A 14,636-nucleotide genomic window follows, 5' to 3' on the forward strand; every position below is an offset into this window, starting at 1 on the left:
TCCACGACAAATGAGCCAGCTTCCCGAGAGCTGGCTTCAAACGTGTAGCTTTTCTTTGCCAAGTTCAGTTAGGATTTCTCTTTGCCAGTCCAGAGTTATGTTGCAGAACCACAATGCATGTTTTCTCTGGAGATGAGTATCAACGTTTTCTTTATAAAGCTGCTATAAAAAGTTTTAAAAAGCATCCAGCCCGCACTGATGGCAAGCCTGCCTCGAGCCCTCTGCCATGCCTGGTGTCCGCGACGGGACTCGCAGGCAGCCCAAGGGCTGCTCCGCCCAGGTCCCTGAGCCAGCTCCATGCCAACTCTGATTTCCTTCTCCACCTCCTCATCTGGCCTTCGTCTGTGTTTTTGTGTACATGTCTGTCTCCATCCGGCAATCGGATTCAGGAGGTCCCAGTTGAGAGCTCAGCTCAGGCACTTACTAGCAGTGTGACTGGAGTAAGTAGCGTACTCTCTGTGCTTCCATTTCTTTTCTATAAAACGAGGCGAGCTTACTCCATAGAACTATTATGAGGATTAAATGAGTTGCTACATGAAAAGTGCGTAAGCGTTACTCTGTAACCACTGCTGGCATTCCCCTTGGAGCCTGGCACATGATAGGGGTCTAGTAAATGTCTGTCACTTAATAAGAACAAGGATTGCCCTCTGTAGGAATTGCCCATCGCTAGTCGAAGAACTGTGGGCTAGGAAAGAGAGGGTAAGCGTGTTCTTTTTCAGCATTTTGGGGAGTCTGTGTAAGGCACCTGGTGCTCAGGTGTGTGAAGACGAACTGTGCTTGGTTTTTTTGTCCACACCCCTCCGGGATCAGAGATTTGCTCAAGGGGCAGTAGGGGGGTGGGGGGCGAGCAGGTGTAATCTGCGGGAAGAGAGCCTATTTACAGCGTGCTTGGAGAGGGCAGAATTTCTTCTTCTGAATCTCATAATGCCAGTCACCTCACCTTTCCCAAGGCGTCTCTGAGGATGGGCATGTTTTAAAGACTTGAGCTGACATCACTGCATCTTGAAACATAATTGAATGGCTGGTACAAGTGGGTACTTGCACCAGGCCCAGGTCACCCACATCTCTATGGAAACGCATGCTTGCTTTCAGAAGCAGAGCCTTCCAGGAGCCAGCATCGGGTCACTTTTAGAAAAAGGCATTTATTTATATTCTCAAGCCGTCAGAGCCCTATGAAATGAAATAATTTCACATTAAATAGAAAAATCATGCCACAGCTGAATGCTAATAAAGCCTGCCACACGCCCACCCCATGTGCTTGCAGAGCCTGGGATCTGCTGCATTGATTTTAGTTGCCCTCTGCTCTTTTGCTTCCATTTGCATTCTGCTGCCTCGGGGAGGTGGTTTGACACTCTATGCAAAAATGGTTAATCTTCATTCATACGCATTTGCCAGTACTAAAATGGAAAATTCAAAGCTGGGCCTGCCATAGAGCGTGCTTTGTGCTCTCTGCTGTCTATGCGTGCAGCATATACAAGGGTGGACAATTCGGAGGACTCTGCCTCTACTCCAGTGCTGCGCTGTTGAGTGAAGACGTTTTCCCGGAGAGGTCTGAAACTTGCATCAGCACATCTTGCGCTAGATGCGCTCAAGTGATGTTCTAAGTGATTGGAAGCTTTTATCTGCCTCTGGAAGCAGGCCTTTTCAAATAAGTATTGACTGCTAATGACCTGTTTAAATAAAACATTCAATTTTCTTTCTTCTCCCCACAAAGAACTTCGTAGGCAGCGACATTTCTAAACCAAAGGCTAACCCTGCCTTTCAAAAGAGGCAGAGCCTGGGCTTTTAAATGTGAAATTTTTTCTGACATTTGCCCTTAAAATGCTTTTCAGCCAAGTTGTTCTAACAGTGAGTTTAGTACATTGAAGTGTCTTTGAATAAAAATGCAACCTTGAGGTGTTTTTTTCCCCTCCAAATTAAACAAAAAAATCTAGGTAAGTATCTTTATATGAAATTCATATTTCAGTCACCATTCTCTGTTTCATTGTTTATATGTCCTCATTCCTAATAATTAAAGCAGCTTTCCTCTGAGGAACAAGGCACTGCACAAGAATTTTTATTAAACTGTGGGAACTAAACCACGGAAGAAAGAGCTAAAGCACTTGGAATAGAAGAGAGCTCAGTAATCACAACACCAGATAAGGAACAGCGAAGGACTGAGGGAAAGGGAAGGGGGCACAAAACAGAAGGGAAGGGTTAGGCAATGGGAGAGTCAAGCCACAGAAATCCTACGTCATGTTCCATTTAGACGAAGTCCCGGTTTTGTTGAAGGAACACTGTTGCCCTCCTCAGCAGACATGCAGGTACCCCCGGTTGTGCTTGGGGGACTGGACAGTTAGTCCCTGACCAGTTTAAAGGTGATCTTTTCAGGGAAACAGCCTAGTACATTGCAGACAGCACCCACGCCTTTTATTTTTTTAAGGTGTATTTTCAACTTTCTGCCGCCTTACTTGTTGAATGTTCCCATCACTCCCAGGGCCCTTCCACGCATGTAGTCCTGAGAGCTGAAGAGGACCACAGAGGTCATACTCTGAAGGGTAGAGTCTATGCTGCCCCAAAATGTGACTGTAGGAGTGCAGGACTTGCTGCCAAACTATGCCCCTTTGACCTATTGATTTTTGTGAGCTATAGGCACTTGAAAAACAGCAAATGCAGGGAGAGGCAGTATCTGAACTCCTCTTGGTCAGTTTTGTCAACCAGGTAAGACTGTTGACTCCCGTCCTAGGAGAGGAGCCTAGAAGTTGACACCACACTCAGACACACTTTGTCTTGAACTATTGTACCTCTCATCTCTCCTAAAAATCTTTTGCTCTCCCCTGAGAGGCCTACACCCCTCCTCCCCTTTCCCTGTTAAGATGGTATTTAATTCTGAATTCTAAGCCACGTTGGAAGCTTCCTCACTTTTCCCTCGGTATCTCCTGTGTATACATGAGGTACACACGTTAATAAACTTCTGTTCATTTTTCTCTTGTTAATCTGTCTTTTATTACAAAGGGGTGTCAGGTAAGAACTCAGAAGGGTATAGGTAAAATTATTTTTCCTCCCCTGCAACTCCAGAATCTTGTTCTGTAGCAGGAGACCTGAGGCCCTCATGCTATATGGTGACACTCTAGAACTTTCTTCAGATGTCCATCAAGATGTGGTACCCCACATAGTCAAAACTTACCTGCCCTGTTTCTCATTCTCTCAGAGCACTGCTCTCTGCTAAGGACCCATTGATGGCAGTAGAGAAGGAAATAAATTAATCTGTTGTATTCCACCTTCTTCCAGAGGTAAACCAACTAAAAATGCAGATGTCTCTTCAGTTTATACAGGTTAGGAGCTGGCACTCTGGGAGACTGGTGGACACTCTGTTTTGACTGAGTCTTTTTGCTGCTCCCACCAATCACATTTTCTAATTGACTACCTACCCACAAGATCAGTCTTGATTCTTCCTCTCTGAGACAGCCATGAGAAGAAGTCTCAGGAGTACCTACGTGATCACAGCACTGTGTGAGCCGTACTAGAGTCAGACACCTGGACACTTTAATTGTTTTAATTTAGAAAGAAAAAGCAGTTAAACCTCAGGCCCTGGAATGTCATGGAGCCCCTGGGCAGCATCGAAGAGCCTAGGAAGCACTTCGTTGGCTCAGGGCCAGCTAAATGCAGCTTTCTACACTCTCATCTGAGGTAGGAAGCTGCAGGAAAACAGCCATCTCTTTATAACAAGTATATTCCTGTCCGTTCCTGTGTGAGTTTAGTGGTTTTGCTCTGCAGTGTGTATGCCCTGCATAGGTACTAGGCCTACATCACCTGCCTGTCCCGCTTGAGAAGGCAATGCCTGGGATGGGTTCCGTTCTCCTTGAAGAATTCTTATTGCAGTTCATATACAGTGAGCCCCATGACTTGTTTACGATGGTTTTGAGGTGCAGTAAGCACAATGGCTGTGGGCTCCAGAGTCAGACTGCCCCAGGGCCTGCTATTTACTGTGCAACCCTCGCTTAATTACTGAATTTCTGTGCCTCAGCGTTCACATGGATAAATGGGGGATAATCATAATTTCTATTTTATAGGGGGAGGGTTAGCTGAAAAAAATGTTGAGCATTTAACAGAGTGCCTGGCATTATAAATGCTCTGTAAGCGTGTTAATTATTATTAATAATATGTTGGTGGAAAGATCATTCTTTAATGTAATCTGTGGGAAACTGGCCCCCCATTTATCTATCTAGGCTTTTATAAGAATCTATGTGTTGTGTATAGTGGTTGAGATCCAGGAAGAGGCCCTTTCTTAATATTCCCAGGATGGAGACTTGAGAGTAGTTGTTCTCAAAGCTTAGAGACCCACTCAGCTGTGTGCATCAGAATACCCTGGGGGCTGGCGAAATGCTCACTGCTGAGCTGCCCCCACTACGCCAGAGCTTAGGCTTCAGTCTGTCTAGCGAGGGGCAGAAAATTGGCATTTCTAACAAGTTCCTAGGTGATGCTGATACTACCCTTCTGGGAATCAAACTAAAAGCAGCTACTCCAGGACAGGACTTTCCAATAGAAACACAGTGTAAGCCACACAGGCCATTTAAAATTTTCTAGTAGTCACCTTTAAAAAAGTAAAGAGAAATGGGCGAAATTAATTTTAATGTTGTATTTTATGTAACCCAATATGTCAAATATTATCATCTCAACACATAAATGGATCTGAAAAATATTGAGACAGTTTACATTCCTTTTTTGTTGTAAGTTTCTGAAATCAAGGATATATTTTACAGTCCCAGCACATTCCAGTTCAGCCCAGCCACATTCAGATCTGGCTTTGCATGAAAATGACCTGGGGAGTTGCTTTTCTCAGGCCTCAACCCCCTCAGACCAATTGGCACTGGGTCCCAGAACTCCCTATTTCTGAAAGCTCCTCAGTTGATTCTGATGATCAGCCAGAAAGTCAAGTTGATCGCCATCCTCTTCCAACTTGCTCATTTTCCCTCTCTGCACCTTATTGTCGGGATGTCTGCCACTTACTTGTCTCCTTCAGCTACATTATGATAATTTATGAAATACTCTATTAATAACTCCAATTATGCATTATGATCTTTATGCTTTTATAAATCATGAAAGAATTTTGCGTAAATGGCCTTGAAAAAAATTGCTAAAATCATTATTTTAAAATTTTTCTTATATATTACCTCTGGTTCCCTGAATCCATGTCAAGAAAAGTGATGTAGTACCTGAGAACAAGAAAGTGAATCTAAAAGCAGTAATAGGTTTCAGAGAAACAAAAGTGAAACTTCATTCCTGTCTACACAGTAACACACGAGGGAAACAGAGTCAGAAAGCAATTTGGCATTTCAGTACCTTGTTTTCACTTTTTATGTTGTATATGATTGCGTGAGAATTAGAAATACATATATTTTTTACACTCAGAGTTTGGTAACTGATTGACATATATATTGAATTTCACTGATTTGTATTAATTAGAAATGCTGAAACATATTTGCCAGAACTTGTGCTATTCAGATTTATTTTTCATAAAGAATATTTATCTTTGTTATAAACCAATAGATTTTCTGACTGGCGTTAATGTATATTAAGTAAGATCTTTGCATAATGAGTAGTTCAGTTTGATACAACTTTGTACATGAAGTGACTAGTGGTAGCCATATTTACGGATTATTAATTTTGCACTGGAGAAGTATATAGATGATATATGAGTGATAAATTGTGAAATTCTTTTCTTTGGGATTGATATCTTTTCCTAGTAAATTTTTGACTATGGAATACACACACACACACACACACATCTAGAACGAAGTAAGAGATTAATCTGTTATTTCATAAATAAAGTTTCAGTCAACAGTTTTCTTGATCTTTATTTTTCTCTAGGATATATATAAAACTTAGATGATATCTGTGTATGTTTGTAATGTTATTACTGAAAGCTAAAGTACAACTTTAAGGAAAGAAATTTCAAGCAATACCTAAGCTATTGAAATGTTACATCGATATCAGAATTTCTGGTTATTTTAATTTTATATTGATTGATAAGCACAGAACACGTATTTATGGATTTGAATAATTGGGCTTCAGTAACTGGTCAGTTCTGAGAACACTCTTAAGTGATAGTAGGAATTAGAAACGGGATGCTTTGCCAAGAAGTCTCAGAGATCCCTGTACTTTTCTTCTGGATTTAAAGCTCTTTTGATCAAGGTATGTTAGGATATGGGCATCAGTCCTGTCCGATAGTGATAAACTACCATGTGTGGTGACCAAGTGTGATGCAAGGGAAATAAGGAGGTCTGTTTGTCCCAAACACCTGTCACTCACAGCATTAGAGGCCTCTCAGATTAGCTAAGGGGTCTGCAACTCTTAAGTTGCCAAACTCTGGGCTTATTATTTTGGAGGAGGTGACCATATGTGTCCTAGAGGAAAAGTTCTTTAACTATCTAAGTTAAACAGTTGAGGGATGCCTGGGTGGCTCAGTCGTTAAGCATCTGCCTTTGACTCAGGTTATGATTCCAGGGTCCTGGGATCGAGTCCTGCATTGGGTTCCTTGCTTAGCGGGGAGCCTGCTCCTCCTCCTGCTTGTGTTCGCTCTCTCTCTGACAAATAAATAAATAAAATTTAAAAATAAGTTAAACAATTAAGATTCAGATCAAATTGATCAGACTGTCCAGATGGAGTTCATGGCAGAAAACAGAATCCCAAAAGAATAGAGGCACAGCACAGTTTCATTTTCATAGGGGAGAGAAAGTCAGCTCAGGAAAGGTAAGGAGCATAGGATGGCATGCCACTGTGAGGTGTGCTTCGGAATAATCCAGAAGGACTGGTGTCAAACTGAGGGTGTGGACATTTAACAAGGACCTTCAGCACACTGATGATCAACCTTGCCCTAACGTTTGTCCTTAGCGATAGAACTCAGTTTGACTGTCTAGCCATTTAAACTCTTAATTCTTTAAGGCAAACCAAATTTCTATTCAGACTAATATCCTTCATCTAGTTTCCATAACTGGAACTATAGCTGATTCCCCCATCTCTCTGTTATACGCCAGCCAGCAGAAAGCCTTGCTGTGGAGAGGGCATTGGAATCCACCTGGAACGTAGAGCCTGTAGACGCAGTGCTCCACACAGGCAAGAAGGATTAAGAAAATAAGACGGGCAAAGAACAGCCCCTACCAATATCTTTATCTTATCTTTCCATCTGAGAAACCTATAATAACCCCTTTCCATCCTCACAGCCAGCTTTTCCTTACACACACACACACATACACATACACACACACACACACACACACACAAACACACACAAAATGTAATTAATCCACTGGCACCACTACCAAAGAAGAGTCTTCTTGAGTTAGACTTTGAGGTCAAAGAGAAAGGGAATTGCCAAGGAAATATATATAAGTATATAAAGTAAAAGAAAGGTACATATATATGTGTATGTTTTTCGTCTACAAATATAGCACACCATTCAGTGCTGCAGCCTTCTCAGATCTCAGAAATTTTCTGTCCTCAATGGAATTCTTCCCTGAGTCCTCTGTGGATTATAACACTCCAGCCTTAGAAAATGCTTCACACCCAAATCCTAGACATCAAAGCAAAACAAAAACAAAATGCTTTTTCTATCAGACTTCACACATCTATAATGGCAAGATTAGATGTGTCCAGAAGATTTAGCTAATCTAGTCTAATGAAAGGAGTTGTGGCTCACAGATCTATCCTAACAAATAACACTAAATCCAGCTGTCACCCTTGATCCTTCATAGTTCCATAGGTATAACCCATATCCGCCCCTCCCCCATCCTTGTTTCCTCTCTCTCTCTCTCACACACACACTGTCATGTGCAGAAAAATCCATGGGTGTACACAGTGTGTGTTTACATGCCAAAACTTACATTTGAATAAGAAAATCAACCATCAGAAAATAATCCCATTCTCTGTTACCAGTAACTCTCAGGAGGAGCAATAAATGAGAGTAAAATTCAGGTATTATTTGCCAGCTAGTATTTTTTTTTAAAGATTTATTTATTTATTTGAGAGAGAGAGCGACAATGCAGTGCAGGAGGAGGGGCAGAGAATCTCAGGAAGACTCCCTGCTGAGCTTGGAGCCAGACTCAGGACTCAATCTCATGCCCCTGAGATCACGACCTAAGCCAAAACCCAAAAGTGGGTCACCTAACTGCCTGTGCCACCCAGGCTGCCCCCCTCCCCAGCTAGTATTATTTGCTTTCTCCCATATGCCAAGTCAGAGCATGTTGCATTTGCCATTTGGGACAGTTATTTAAATGGGAGCTGTATTCAATGGCATGGACACTCTGCAGAGCATATGAAAACGAGCTGTCTTACTGGGGATCGAGTTCTCCGAGTCTCTCCTGCTAGTGTGCCCAAATGCATGTGTGAGTGGCATTATCATTTGGAAACTTATGAAAATGAAATCTTACTGTTTATATATCTGATAATATATAATAATATATCTGTGTGGATTTCCTATTTGAGTGGTAGTAGGGTTAAGATTACATATCGCCAGGCTTTCATCCTAAATCAACAAAAGATAATGGATCTGAATGTATGTTTTATTTAAGACCTAAGTTTAAAAGAAAATGGTGTGGAGAAATCAGAGTGTTATTGCAAGTTATCCCGGAAATGTATCAACTCTAGATACTCTCATTGTAGCATGAGTCAAAAAGAATATAAGATAGAGTTTCAGTGGTTCTTGCTTGACAAAAAGCGTTAAACATGCAAATAGGGAGTATATCGATATCTTGGCCTATCCTGCTGCTAATTTCTGAACCAATCTGTTTGCCCATTTAAGTCATATATGCTCTATTCCAAAAAAGAGATTGAAACTATTAAAGACTTAAGTTCTGTCTTCCATAATAATGGTGAAAGATTTAGACCAGATGAGAAGAAAGAAAACACCACCACTTCTTATTAAGAATAGAGATCTTCCCTGAGTGGGTCACTTCACAAAGAAGATTGGACACCAGAGGTAGAAAACCTAAAGAGTTTAGGGAGACAGAAAGATTATAGGCAATTTTAACCCTCCATTTGATAGAGGTCATGAATTGATGGTCATTAAAGTTATGGTGAGGGAATATATAGATACGCCTTTGTCTGGAGGGATGGTCGTATGTTGATAGGTGAAAAAGCCCGTTTAAAAACACTTATGGACAGTGTTTCTTATGTTTGAATCTGGAATCATTTATTCTGTTTTTTCCTTGAGAGCTTTGGTATAGTTACGTATATGCAGGAAAGACTCGTTAAATGTTGGTTATTTTAACTAGAGGCAAATAAGGGTTTGGGGCAGCAAAGATTGGGATGACAATGCTCAGTTAAAACAGGCACGCTTTTCCTCCTCCCCCCGTTTTTGACCACCTTTCTTTTACTCAGTAAGAAACACAGTTTGGGTGCACACCCATCTGTCTTTGTCCTTTTTCATGTCCATACAGTACGAATAAAAGACTTTACATTGTCTTCTAGAGTTACCGTGACATGCTTTTTGAACATACCTAAAACAAAGGCTTAGCTTGAACGGATTTTTACATTCTAAAATGGTATTTATGATTATGGCTGAACGGAATTGTTTACTACGTTGGGAGAAAGCATGAAAGTAACACATTGAAAAGTTCAATTTTAAAAAACTTTAACCTTTTTTCCCTTCTTTATAGGGCTCATTCCACTAGAAGCAAGATGGCTGAACTCAATACGCATGTGAATGTCAAGGAAAAGGTATGATATACTTATACATTGGCTGTAGAAACTCCAAACTGGATAGTCTCTAGCTAGTAAAAATTCAGTTACAATGGAAGAAGGGAAAAACGGTTTTGGGGGATACATAGTAAGTTTGACGCACTAGAAAACCACTCAACAGAGAGAATCCTAATGAGCATTTGCCGAATGTATGTTAAGCATATTATATTCATATTCTCACTTAATCTTGACCATAACCCCACGAAGTTAATAGTATTGTTATTCTCATTTTACAGGGGGGAGAACTGAGACACCGGAAAGTTAAGTAATTAGTCTAAGTCCATATAGCTAGTGAGCTCCAGAGCTGGGATTTGAACCCAGGCAGTGCCCTTGTACAGCTCATACTGGGTTACATCTGAGGGCTGGGGTATTATGTTACATCCCCAGAAATGGCCTCATAGAGAGATGGCCACAGCATTACCTAGTGGTTGTGCTGGATAACCTGTAACGTTTCTTTCAACACGGACAGTTTGTTACTCTGAAAATCCCCCCTTCTCATTATTTGTTGGGGGCTGATTACACTTGAAAGCCCTTCCGAGTCTTGTCCTCCTCTGTGGAGTTTCCTCCCCCTGGGGTTTCAAAACCCCTCACTTCCTATGTATACTACCTTACTCTGTTAGCTCCTCATGATCATAAAGCATAGACCATATGAGACCATGGAGATAAATTTGTCCAAGCCATTCATCTGGCACTGTGGAGACTGAGGCCCTACGAGAGATTTGTCCATAGTTGTACAGCAGAGTAGGAAGGCCTCTCCACCTTCCACAGGGCCACCTCCCACCTCCACTAGATTGTAAACTACTTGAGGGCAGGAGTTTGTCTTTCACGTCTTTGTTTCCTCACAGTACCTAAAACACAGAGTGAAGGATGGGAGCGGTAACATTTGTGGAGTCCCCAGTTTTTCTCTTTCATTTGGCAAAGATGTATTGGACTCCTCCTTTGTGCCAAACACTGTCCTAGATGCTGGGATTATGGCGCTGAACATGTAGATGAGGTTCCTGCTCCCATGTTGCTTGCTTTTTAGGACAGGGAAACGGAGAGTCCATTTTGAGACCATATAAATCCACACAATCATTTCAGATAGTGGTACAATAAGGATGGCTGGGGGAGGGGTACCTTAGGTGGGGCTGGTCAGGGCAGCCCTCTCAGAGGAGATGACACTTGAGCTGAGATGAAGACAACAGGAAAGAAACACCATGCAAAGAGCCAAGGGCAGAGCATTCCAGGTAGAAAAGCAAAAGCTCTGAGGCGGGGCAATTTAATGTGTTTGGAGATCGAGTGGTCAGTGTTGCCAGAGTGTGGTGGGCAGAGGGATGGTAAGGGGAGATGAGATCAGTGAGCACGGCGGGAGCCAGTGTTGGTAGAATATTGGCTCTTTGCCTGTGTTCCTGGACCTCCACAGAATCCGTGGGTGGAATCCAGGGTTCCACAAACTGGCATGAAAAAAAATACATTTTCATCTTCCCTCGCATCTAGATGAAATTTAGCATCTCCTTCAATCATGAATGCAGGTGGAGGAAAAAAATCCACATTTGCAGCAGGAGTATCTGTGACTTTCACAACTAAAAGTCACAGATACTTTCAAATCAAATTACATTTGTTACAGATCTCCTGAAAAATGTTGTTTGTTCATCACTACTTCAGAATTACTATAGTTACTGAAACTGCTGCTACATCACGTTATTCGATGTTAATAAAGGAGCACAGTTATTACTGTGGCATAGTTTTTTATTTCAATATGAATGGTGGTTGCCTTTATAATCATATGTATTTTATTTAAAACATTCTAAGAAAGACCTCGTAGGCTTCACCAGACTGCCAAAGAGGGTCTGTGCCCCAAAAGATTTAGAATCTGAGATGGAGCCATGTAGCGCTTACTCAAAGGACAAAAGTCACTGCTGAAAGGTTTTAAGCAGGAGCATGACTTGTGTGATATATTTTTTTTTAATTTTTTTCTAAAGATTTTATTTATTTATTATTTGACACAGAGAGACACAGTGAGAGAGGGAACACAAGCAGGGGGAGTGGGAGAGGGAGGAGCAGGCTTCCCGCGGAGCAGGGAGCCCGATGTGGGACTCGATTCCAGGACCCCGGGATCATGACCTGAGCCGAAGGCAGACGCTTAACCGACTGAGCCACCCAGGTACCCCTGTGTGATATTTTTTTTAGAGCTCACCCTGGCTCCGTCAACTACTTGCTACCTATTTTATAGATCTTCATATTAAATAACATTCTGAGGACATGGAGGCTTAAGGTGCAGTGACTTGGTCAAAGTCAGACTTTCAGGAAACGTGGAGGAGTAGGGATTCACACTCAGCTGTGTCTGGTTCTAAAGCCTGGCCTCTTTGCACTGCACTTCTACATCCCAGAGTTTTCCACCAAAGTACCCCCAGGGCACAGAAGAACAAACCTGTGACCCCAGGTCTCTGAAAACATGGCCAAAAACTTTTTCCACAACATACAGTTTATTTGGAGTCTTATGTGATTATCATAGAAACTGATGCAAATTTTTTAGTCATTGTATTCTGTAATATATTCCATATATCATTTTAGTACAAAGTTGTTTTTACTTATTGAGAATTGAGCAAAGAAGAGCAGAAAGATGTGCCCCTTTTACATCAGGGCTTCACATTCTTTCTGACTCCTAGTCACATTCTTAGGTGAGACTGTTTTCCTGTTTGAGAAGTTGGGTCCAGCACCACAGTGCTGACCAAGGATTGGCCCCTTTCCAAGTGTCTGTTGATGGATGGATTGGACAGCTCCTAAAGTTGGGTTATGGGAAGGAAAAGCTCTTTAAAGAATCCGAGTCATAGTAATTGATTCTTTGCCAAGCATGGCTAGTTGGACAGACCAATATAGTAGGCTCAGCAGTAAGAGTGTCTTATTCAAAACAGAGGTGGCGTGGCGCCTGGGTGGCTCAGTCATTAAGCGTCTGCCTTCGGCTCAGGTCATGATCCCGGGGTCCTGGGATCGAGCCCCACATCGGGCTCCCTGCTCGGCAGGAAGCCTGCTTCTCCCTCTTCCACTCCCTCTGCTTGTGTTCCCTCTCTTGCTGTGTCTCTCTCTCAAATAACTAAATAAAATCTTAAAAAAAATAAAATAAAACCTTTAAAAACAAACAAACAAACAAACAAAAAAAAAACAAAACAAAACAGAGGTGGCATCCAGCCAGTAAAGGGTAGGAGGCTGATCCGTCAGCTCCCAGACCACAGAGGTTCAGTGTGAATGCTCCATGCATTGGCTTAGGCGCCACATCCATCCACTTGTCGTGATCACTGTCATATATGCACAGGAAGATTAACAGTAGTTGGTGTTTTTGCCATTGCACTTCAGTGACTTATCAAAGCGCGGGCATTATTTTGAAAGAGGGTGATGTTTAAGTTGTAAATATTATCAATCTGCATGACAATGAAAGTAGAACTCCTCTAACTCGGTTAGTAAATTCCATCTTCCTATATCAAAAGGTTAATAGATTTCTCAACTCAATAAAATAAATCATAATAAGCAACTGAAAATTCTGATCATTTATAATTTTACATTGATTTGTTTTAGTACATTTATTTCCTTTAGTTATTAGCTTTTATGGCCTTTGTATGATTAGTTTGTTTCTCTGTCACGTGAGCAATGACATTTTAGTTCTGGAAATTAAGAATAATCACAACTGTTATGTCTTAAATTATCAATTACAAGCTTTTAGAGACCTGAGAACAGATCTGTGCAGTATTCTTGTAAATACCTAGCCGAGGACTGTGGGAAATTAATACTTAACAAAAGCCTTGTGCTGAAATGAGCTCATCAGTTACCTAGAGTGGATCCACTGTTGGATGAATTGAAAAGGAGTAGGTACTTTGGTGAGGAAATCATTTCTGTCCTCGGGCAGCTTTTAGTCCAAAGGAGAAACTAAGAACTTAAGGTTTAATATCCAAGACAACAGAAATTCACAATTGACACTCTCTGTGGCTGTTTCATTTTAAAATATCTTTATATTAGTGGATTATAACTGTAAGGATTTAAATTGGAGGTATCTTGGACTCCAAATTCAGTCTCAGTACGTCCTCTGAGATCTGACCCTGTCTTCCTTTACATCTTGTTTATTGCTGCTTTCCCGCACGCCCCCTTCTGTGCCGTGCCACCATCCTGACGTTGAATGTTCTGCCTGTGGGCCTTTGCAAAGGCAGTTTACTCTATATGGGGAGTGTCCTCCTCAGGAACCTGGCCCTCATTCACTTCCCTTTCAGGAGCTCTTTCAGAGGAATATCTCCCTTGTCTTTCTTCCTGCCTCACCTGAATTCTCGTGCCCTCCTGTTCTCCTTTGAGCATCTGCTTTCTGTACCAAAACCATTATTCAGATTGTGATTGTTAGTTGTCGTCTGCCCATGCGAGACTGTGTGCTCCTTGGGGGCAGGGATTGGGCCTCTCTTATCTTCATATTCTTGGTTTTGACACATAGTTGACCCCCAAATACAATTGGATAAATGAATGGATAATGAATGAATGAACATGCCTACTTGAATAGATAAGCTCTTTAGAGACTACATTTCCCATTCACAACATTTTGCAAAATCTCGAGCCTTCTGGAAAACTGAAATATAGGTTAATGGAATTGTCATCTTATTTAGATACTCTTTGCTATTAAATAAAGCAAGTTTTAAATTGCTTCTTAAAACAGAAAGTAGGGTTACATAGGTTGACTACTTTGTAGTTCTGCAAAAAAGCAACATCTTTATAAGATGGTTATCAAATACAGGTGGCCTTAGGAAGGTTTCACCATAACAACTGAGGTCCTTTGGTGAGTAAAACTAGTCATATCCTGATGTACCAAAAAAAAAAAAAGGAAGAAAAAACATCTCCACATCTCACTTTGTTAAGGAAAGATACCAGAATAAAATCTTTACACTAATCAGGGACCTTATATTTTG

General features: G+C 41.5%; 1 protein-coding gene across 6 annotated transcripts in view; it reads left to right on the forward strand.

The window, feature by feature from the left end:
- Positions 1-14,636, forward strand: part of SPATS2L (spermatogenesis associated serine rich 2 like) — a 160,018-nt gene that overhangs the window by 69,870 nt on the left and 75,512 nt on the right. For all 6 annotated transcript variants that reach the window (XM_027589995.1, XM_027590001.1, XM_027590000.2 and 3 more), the window contains one exon: positions 9,636-9,696. In XM_027589995.1, coding sequence (XP_027445796.1) covers positions 9,658-9,696 — 39 coding nt within the window. In that variant the 5' untranslated portion in view covers positions 9,636-9,657. The remainder of the gene's footprint in view (positions 1-9,635; positions 9,697-14,636) is intronic.

Source organism: Zalophus californianus, chromosome 3 (genome assembly GCF_009762305.2).
Source record: "Zalophus californianus isolate mZalCal1 chromosome 3, mZalCal1.pri.v2, whole genome shotgun sequence".
Lineage (NCBI taxonomy): Eukaryota > Metazoa > Chordata > Mammalia > Carnivora > Otariidae > Zalophus > Zalophus californianus.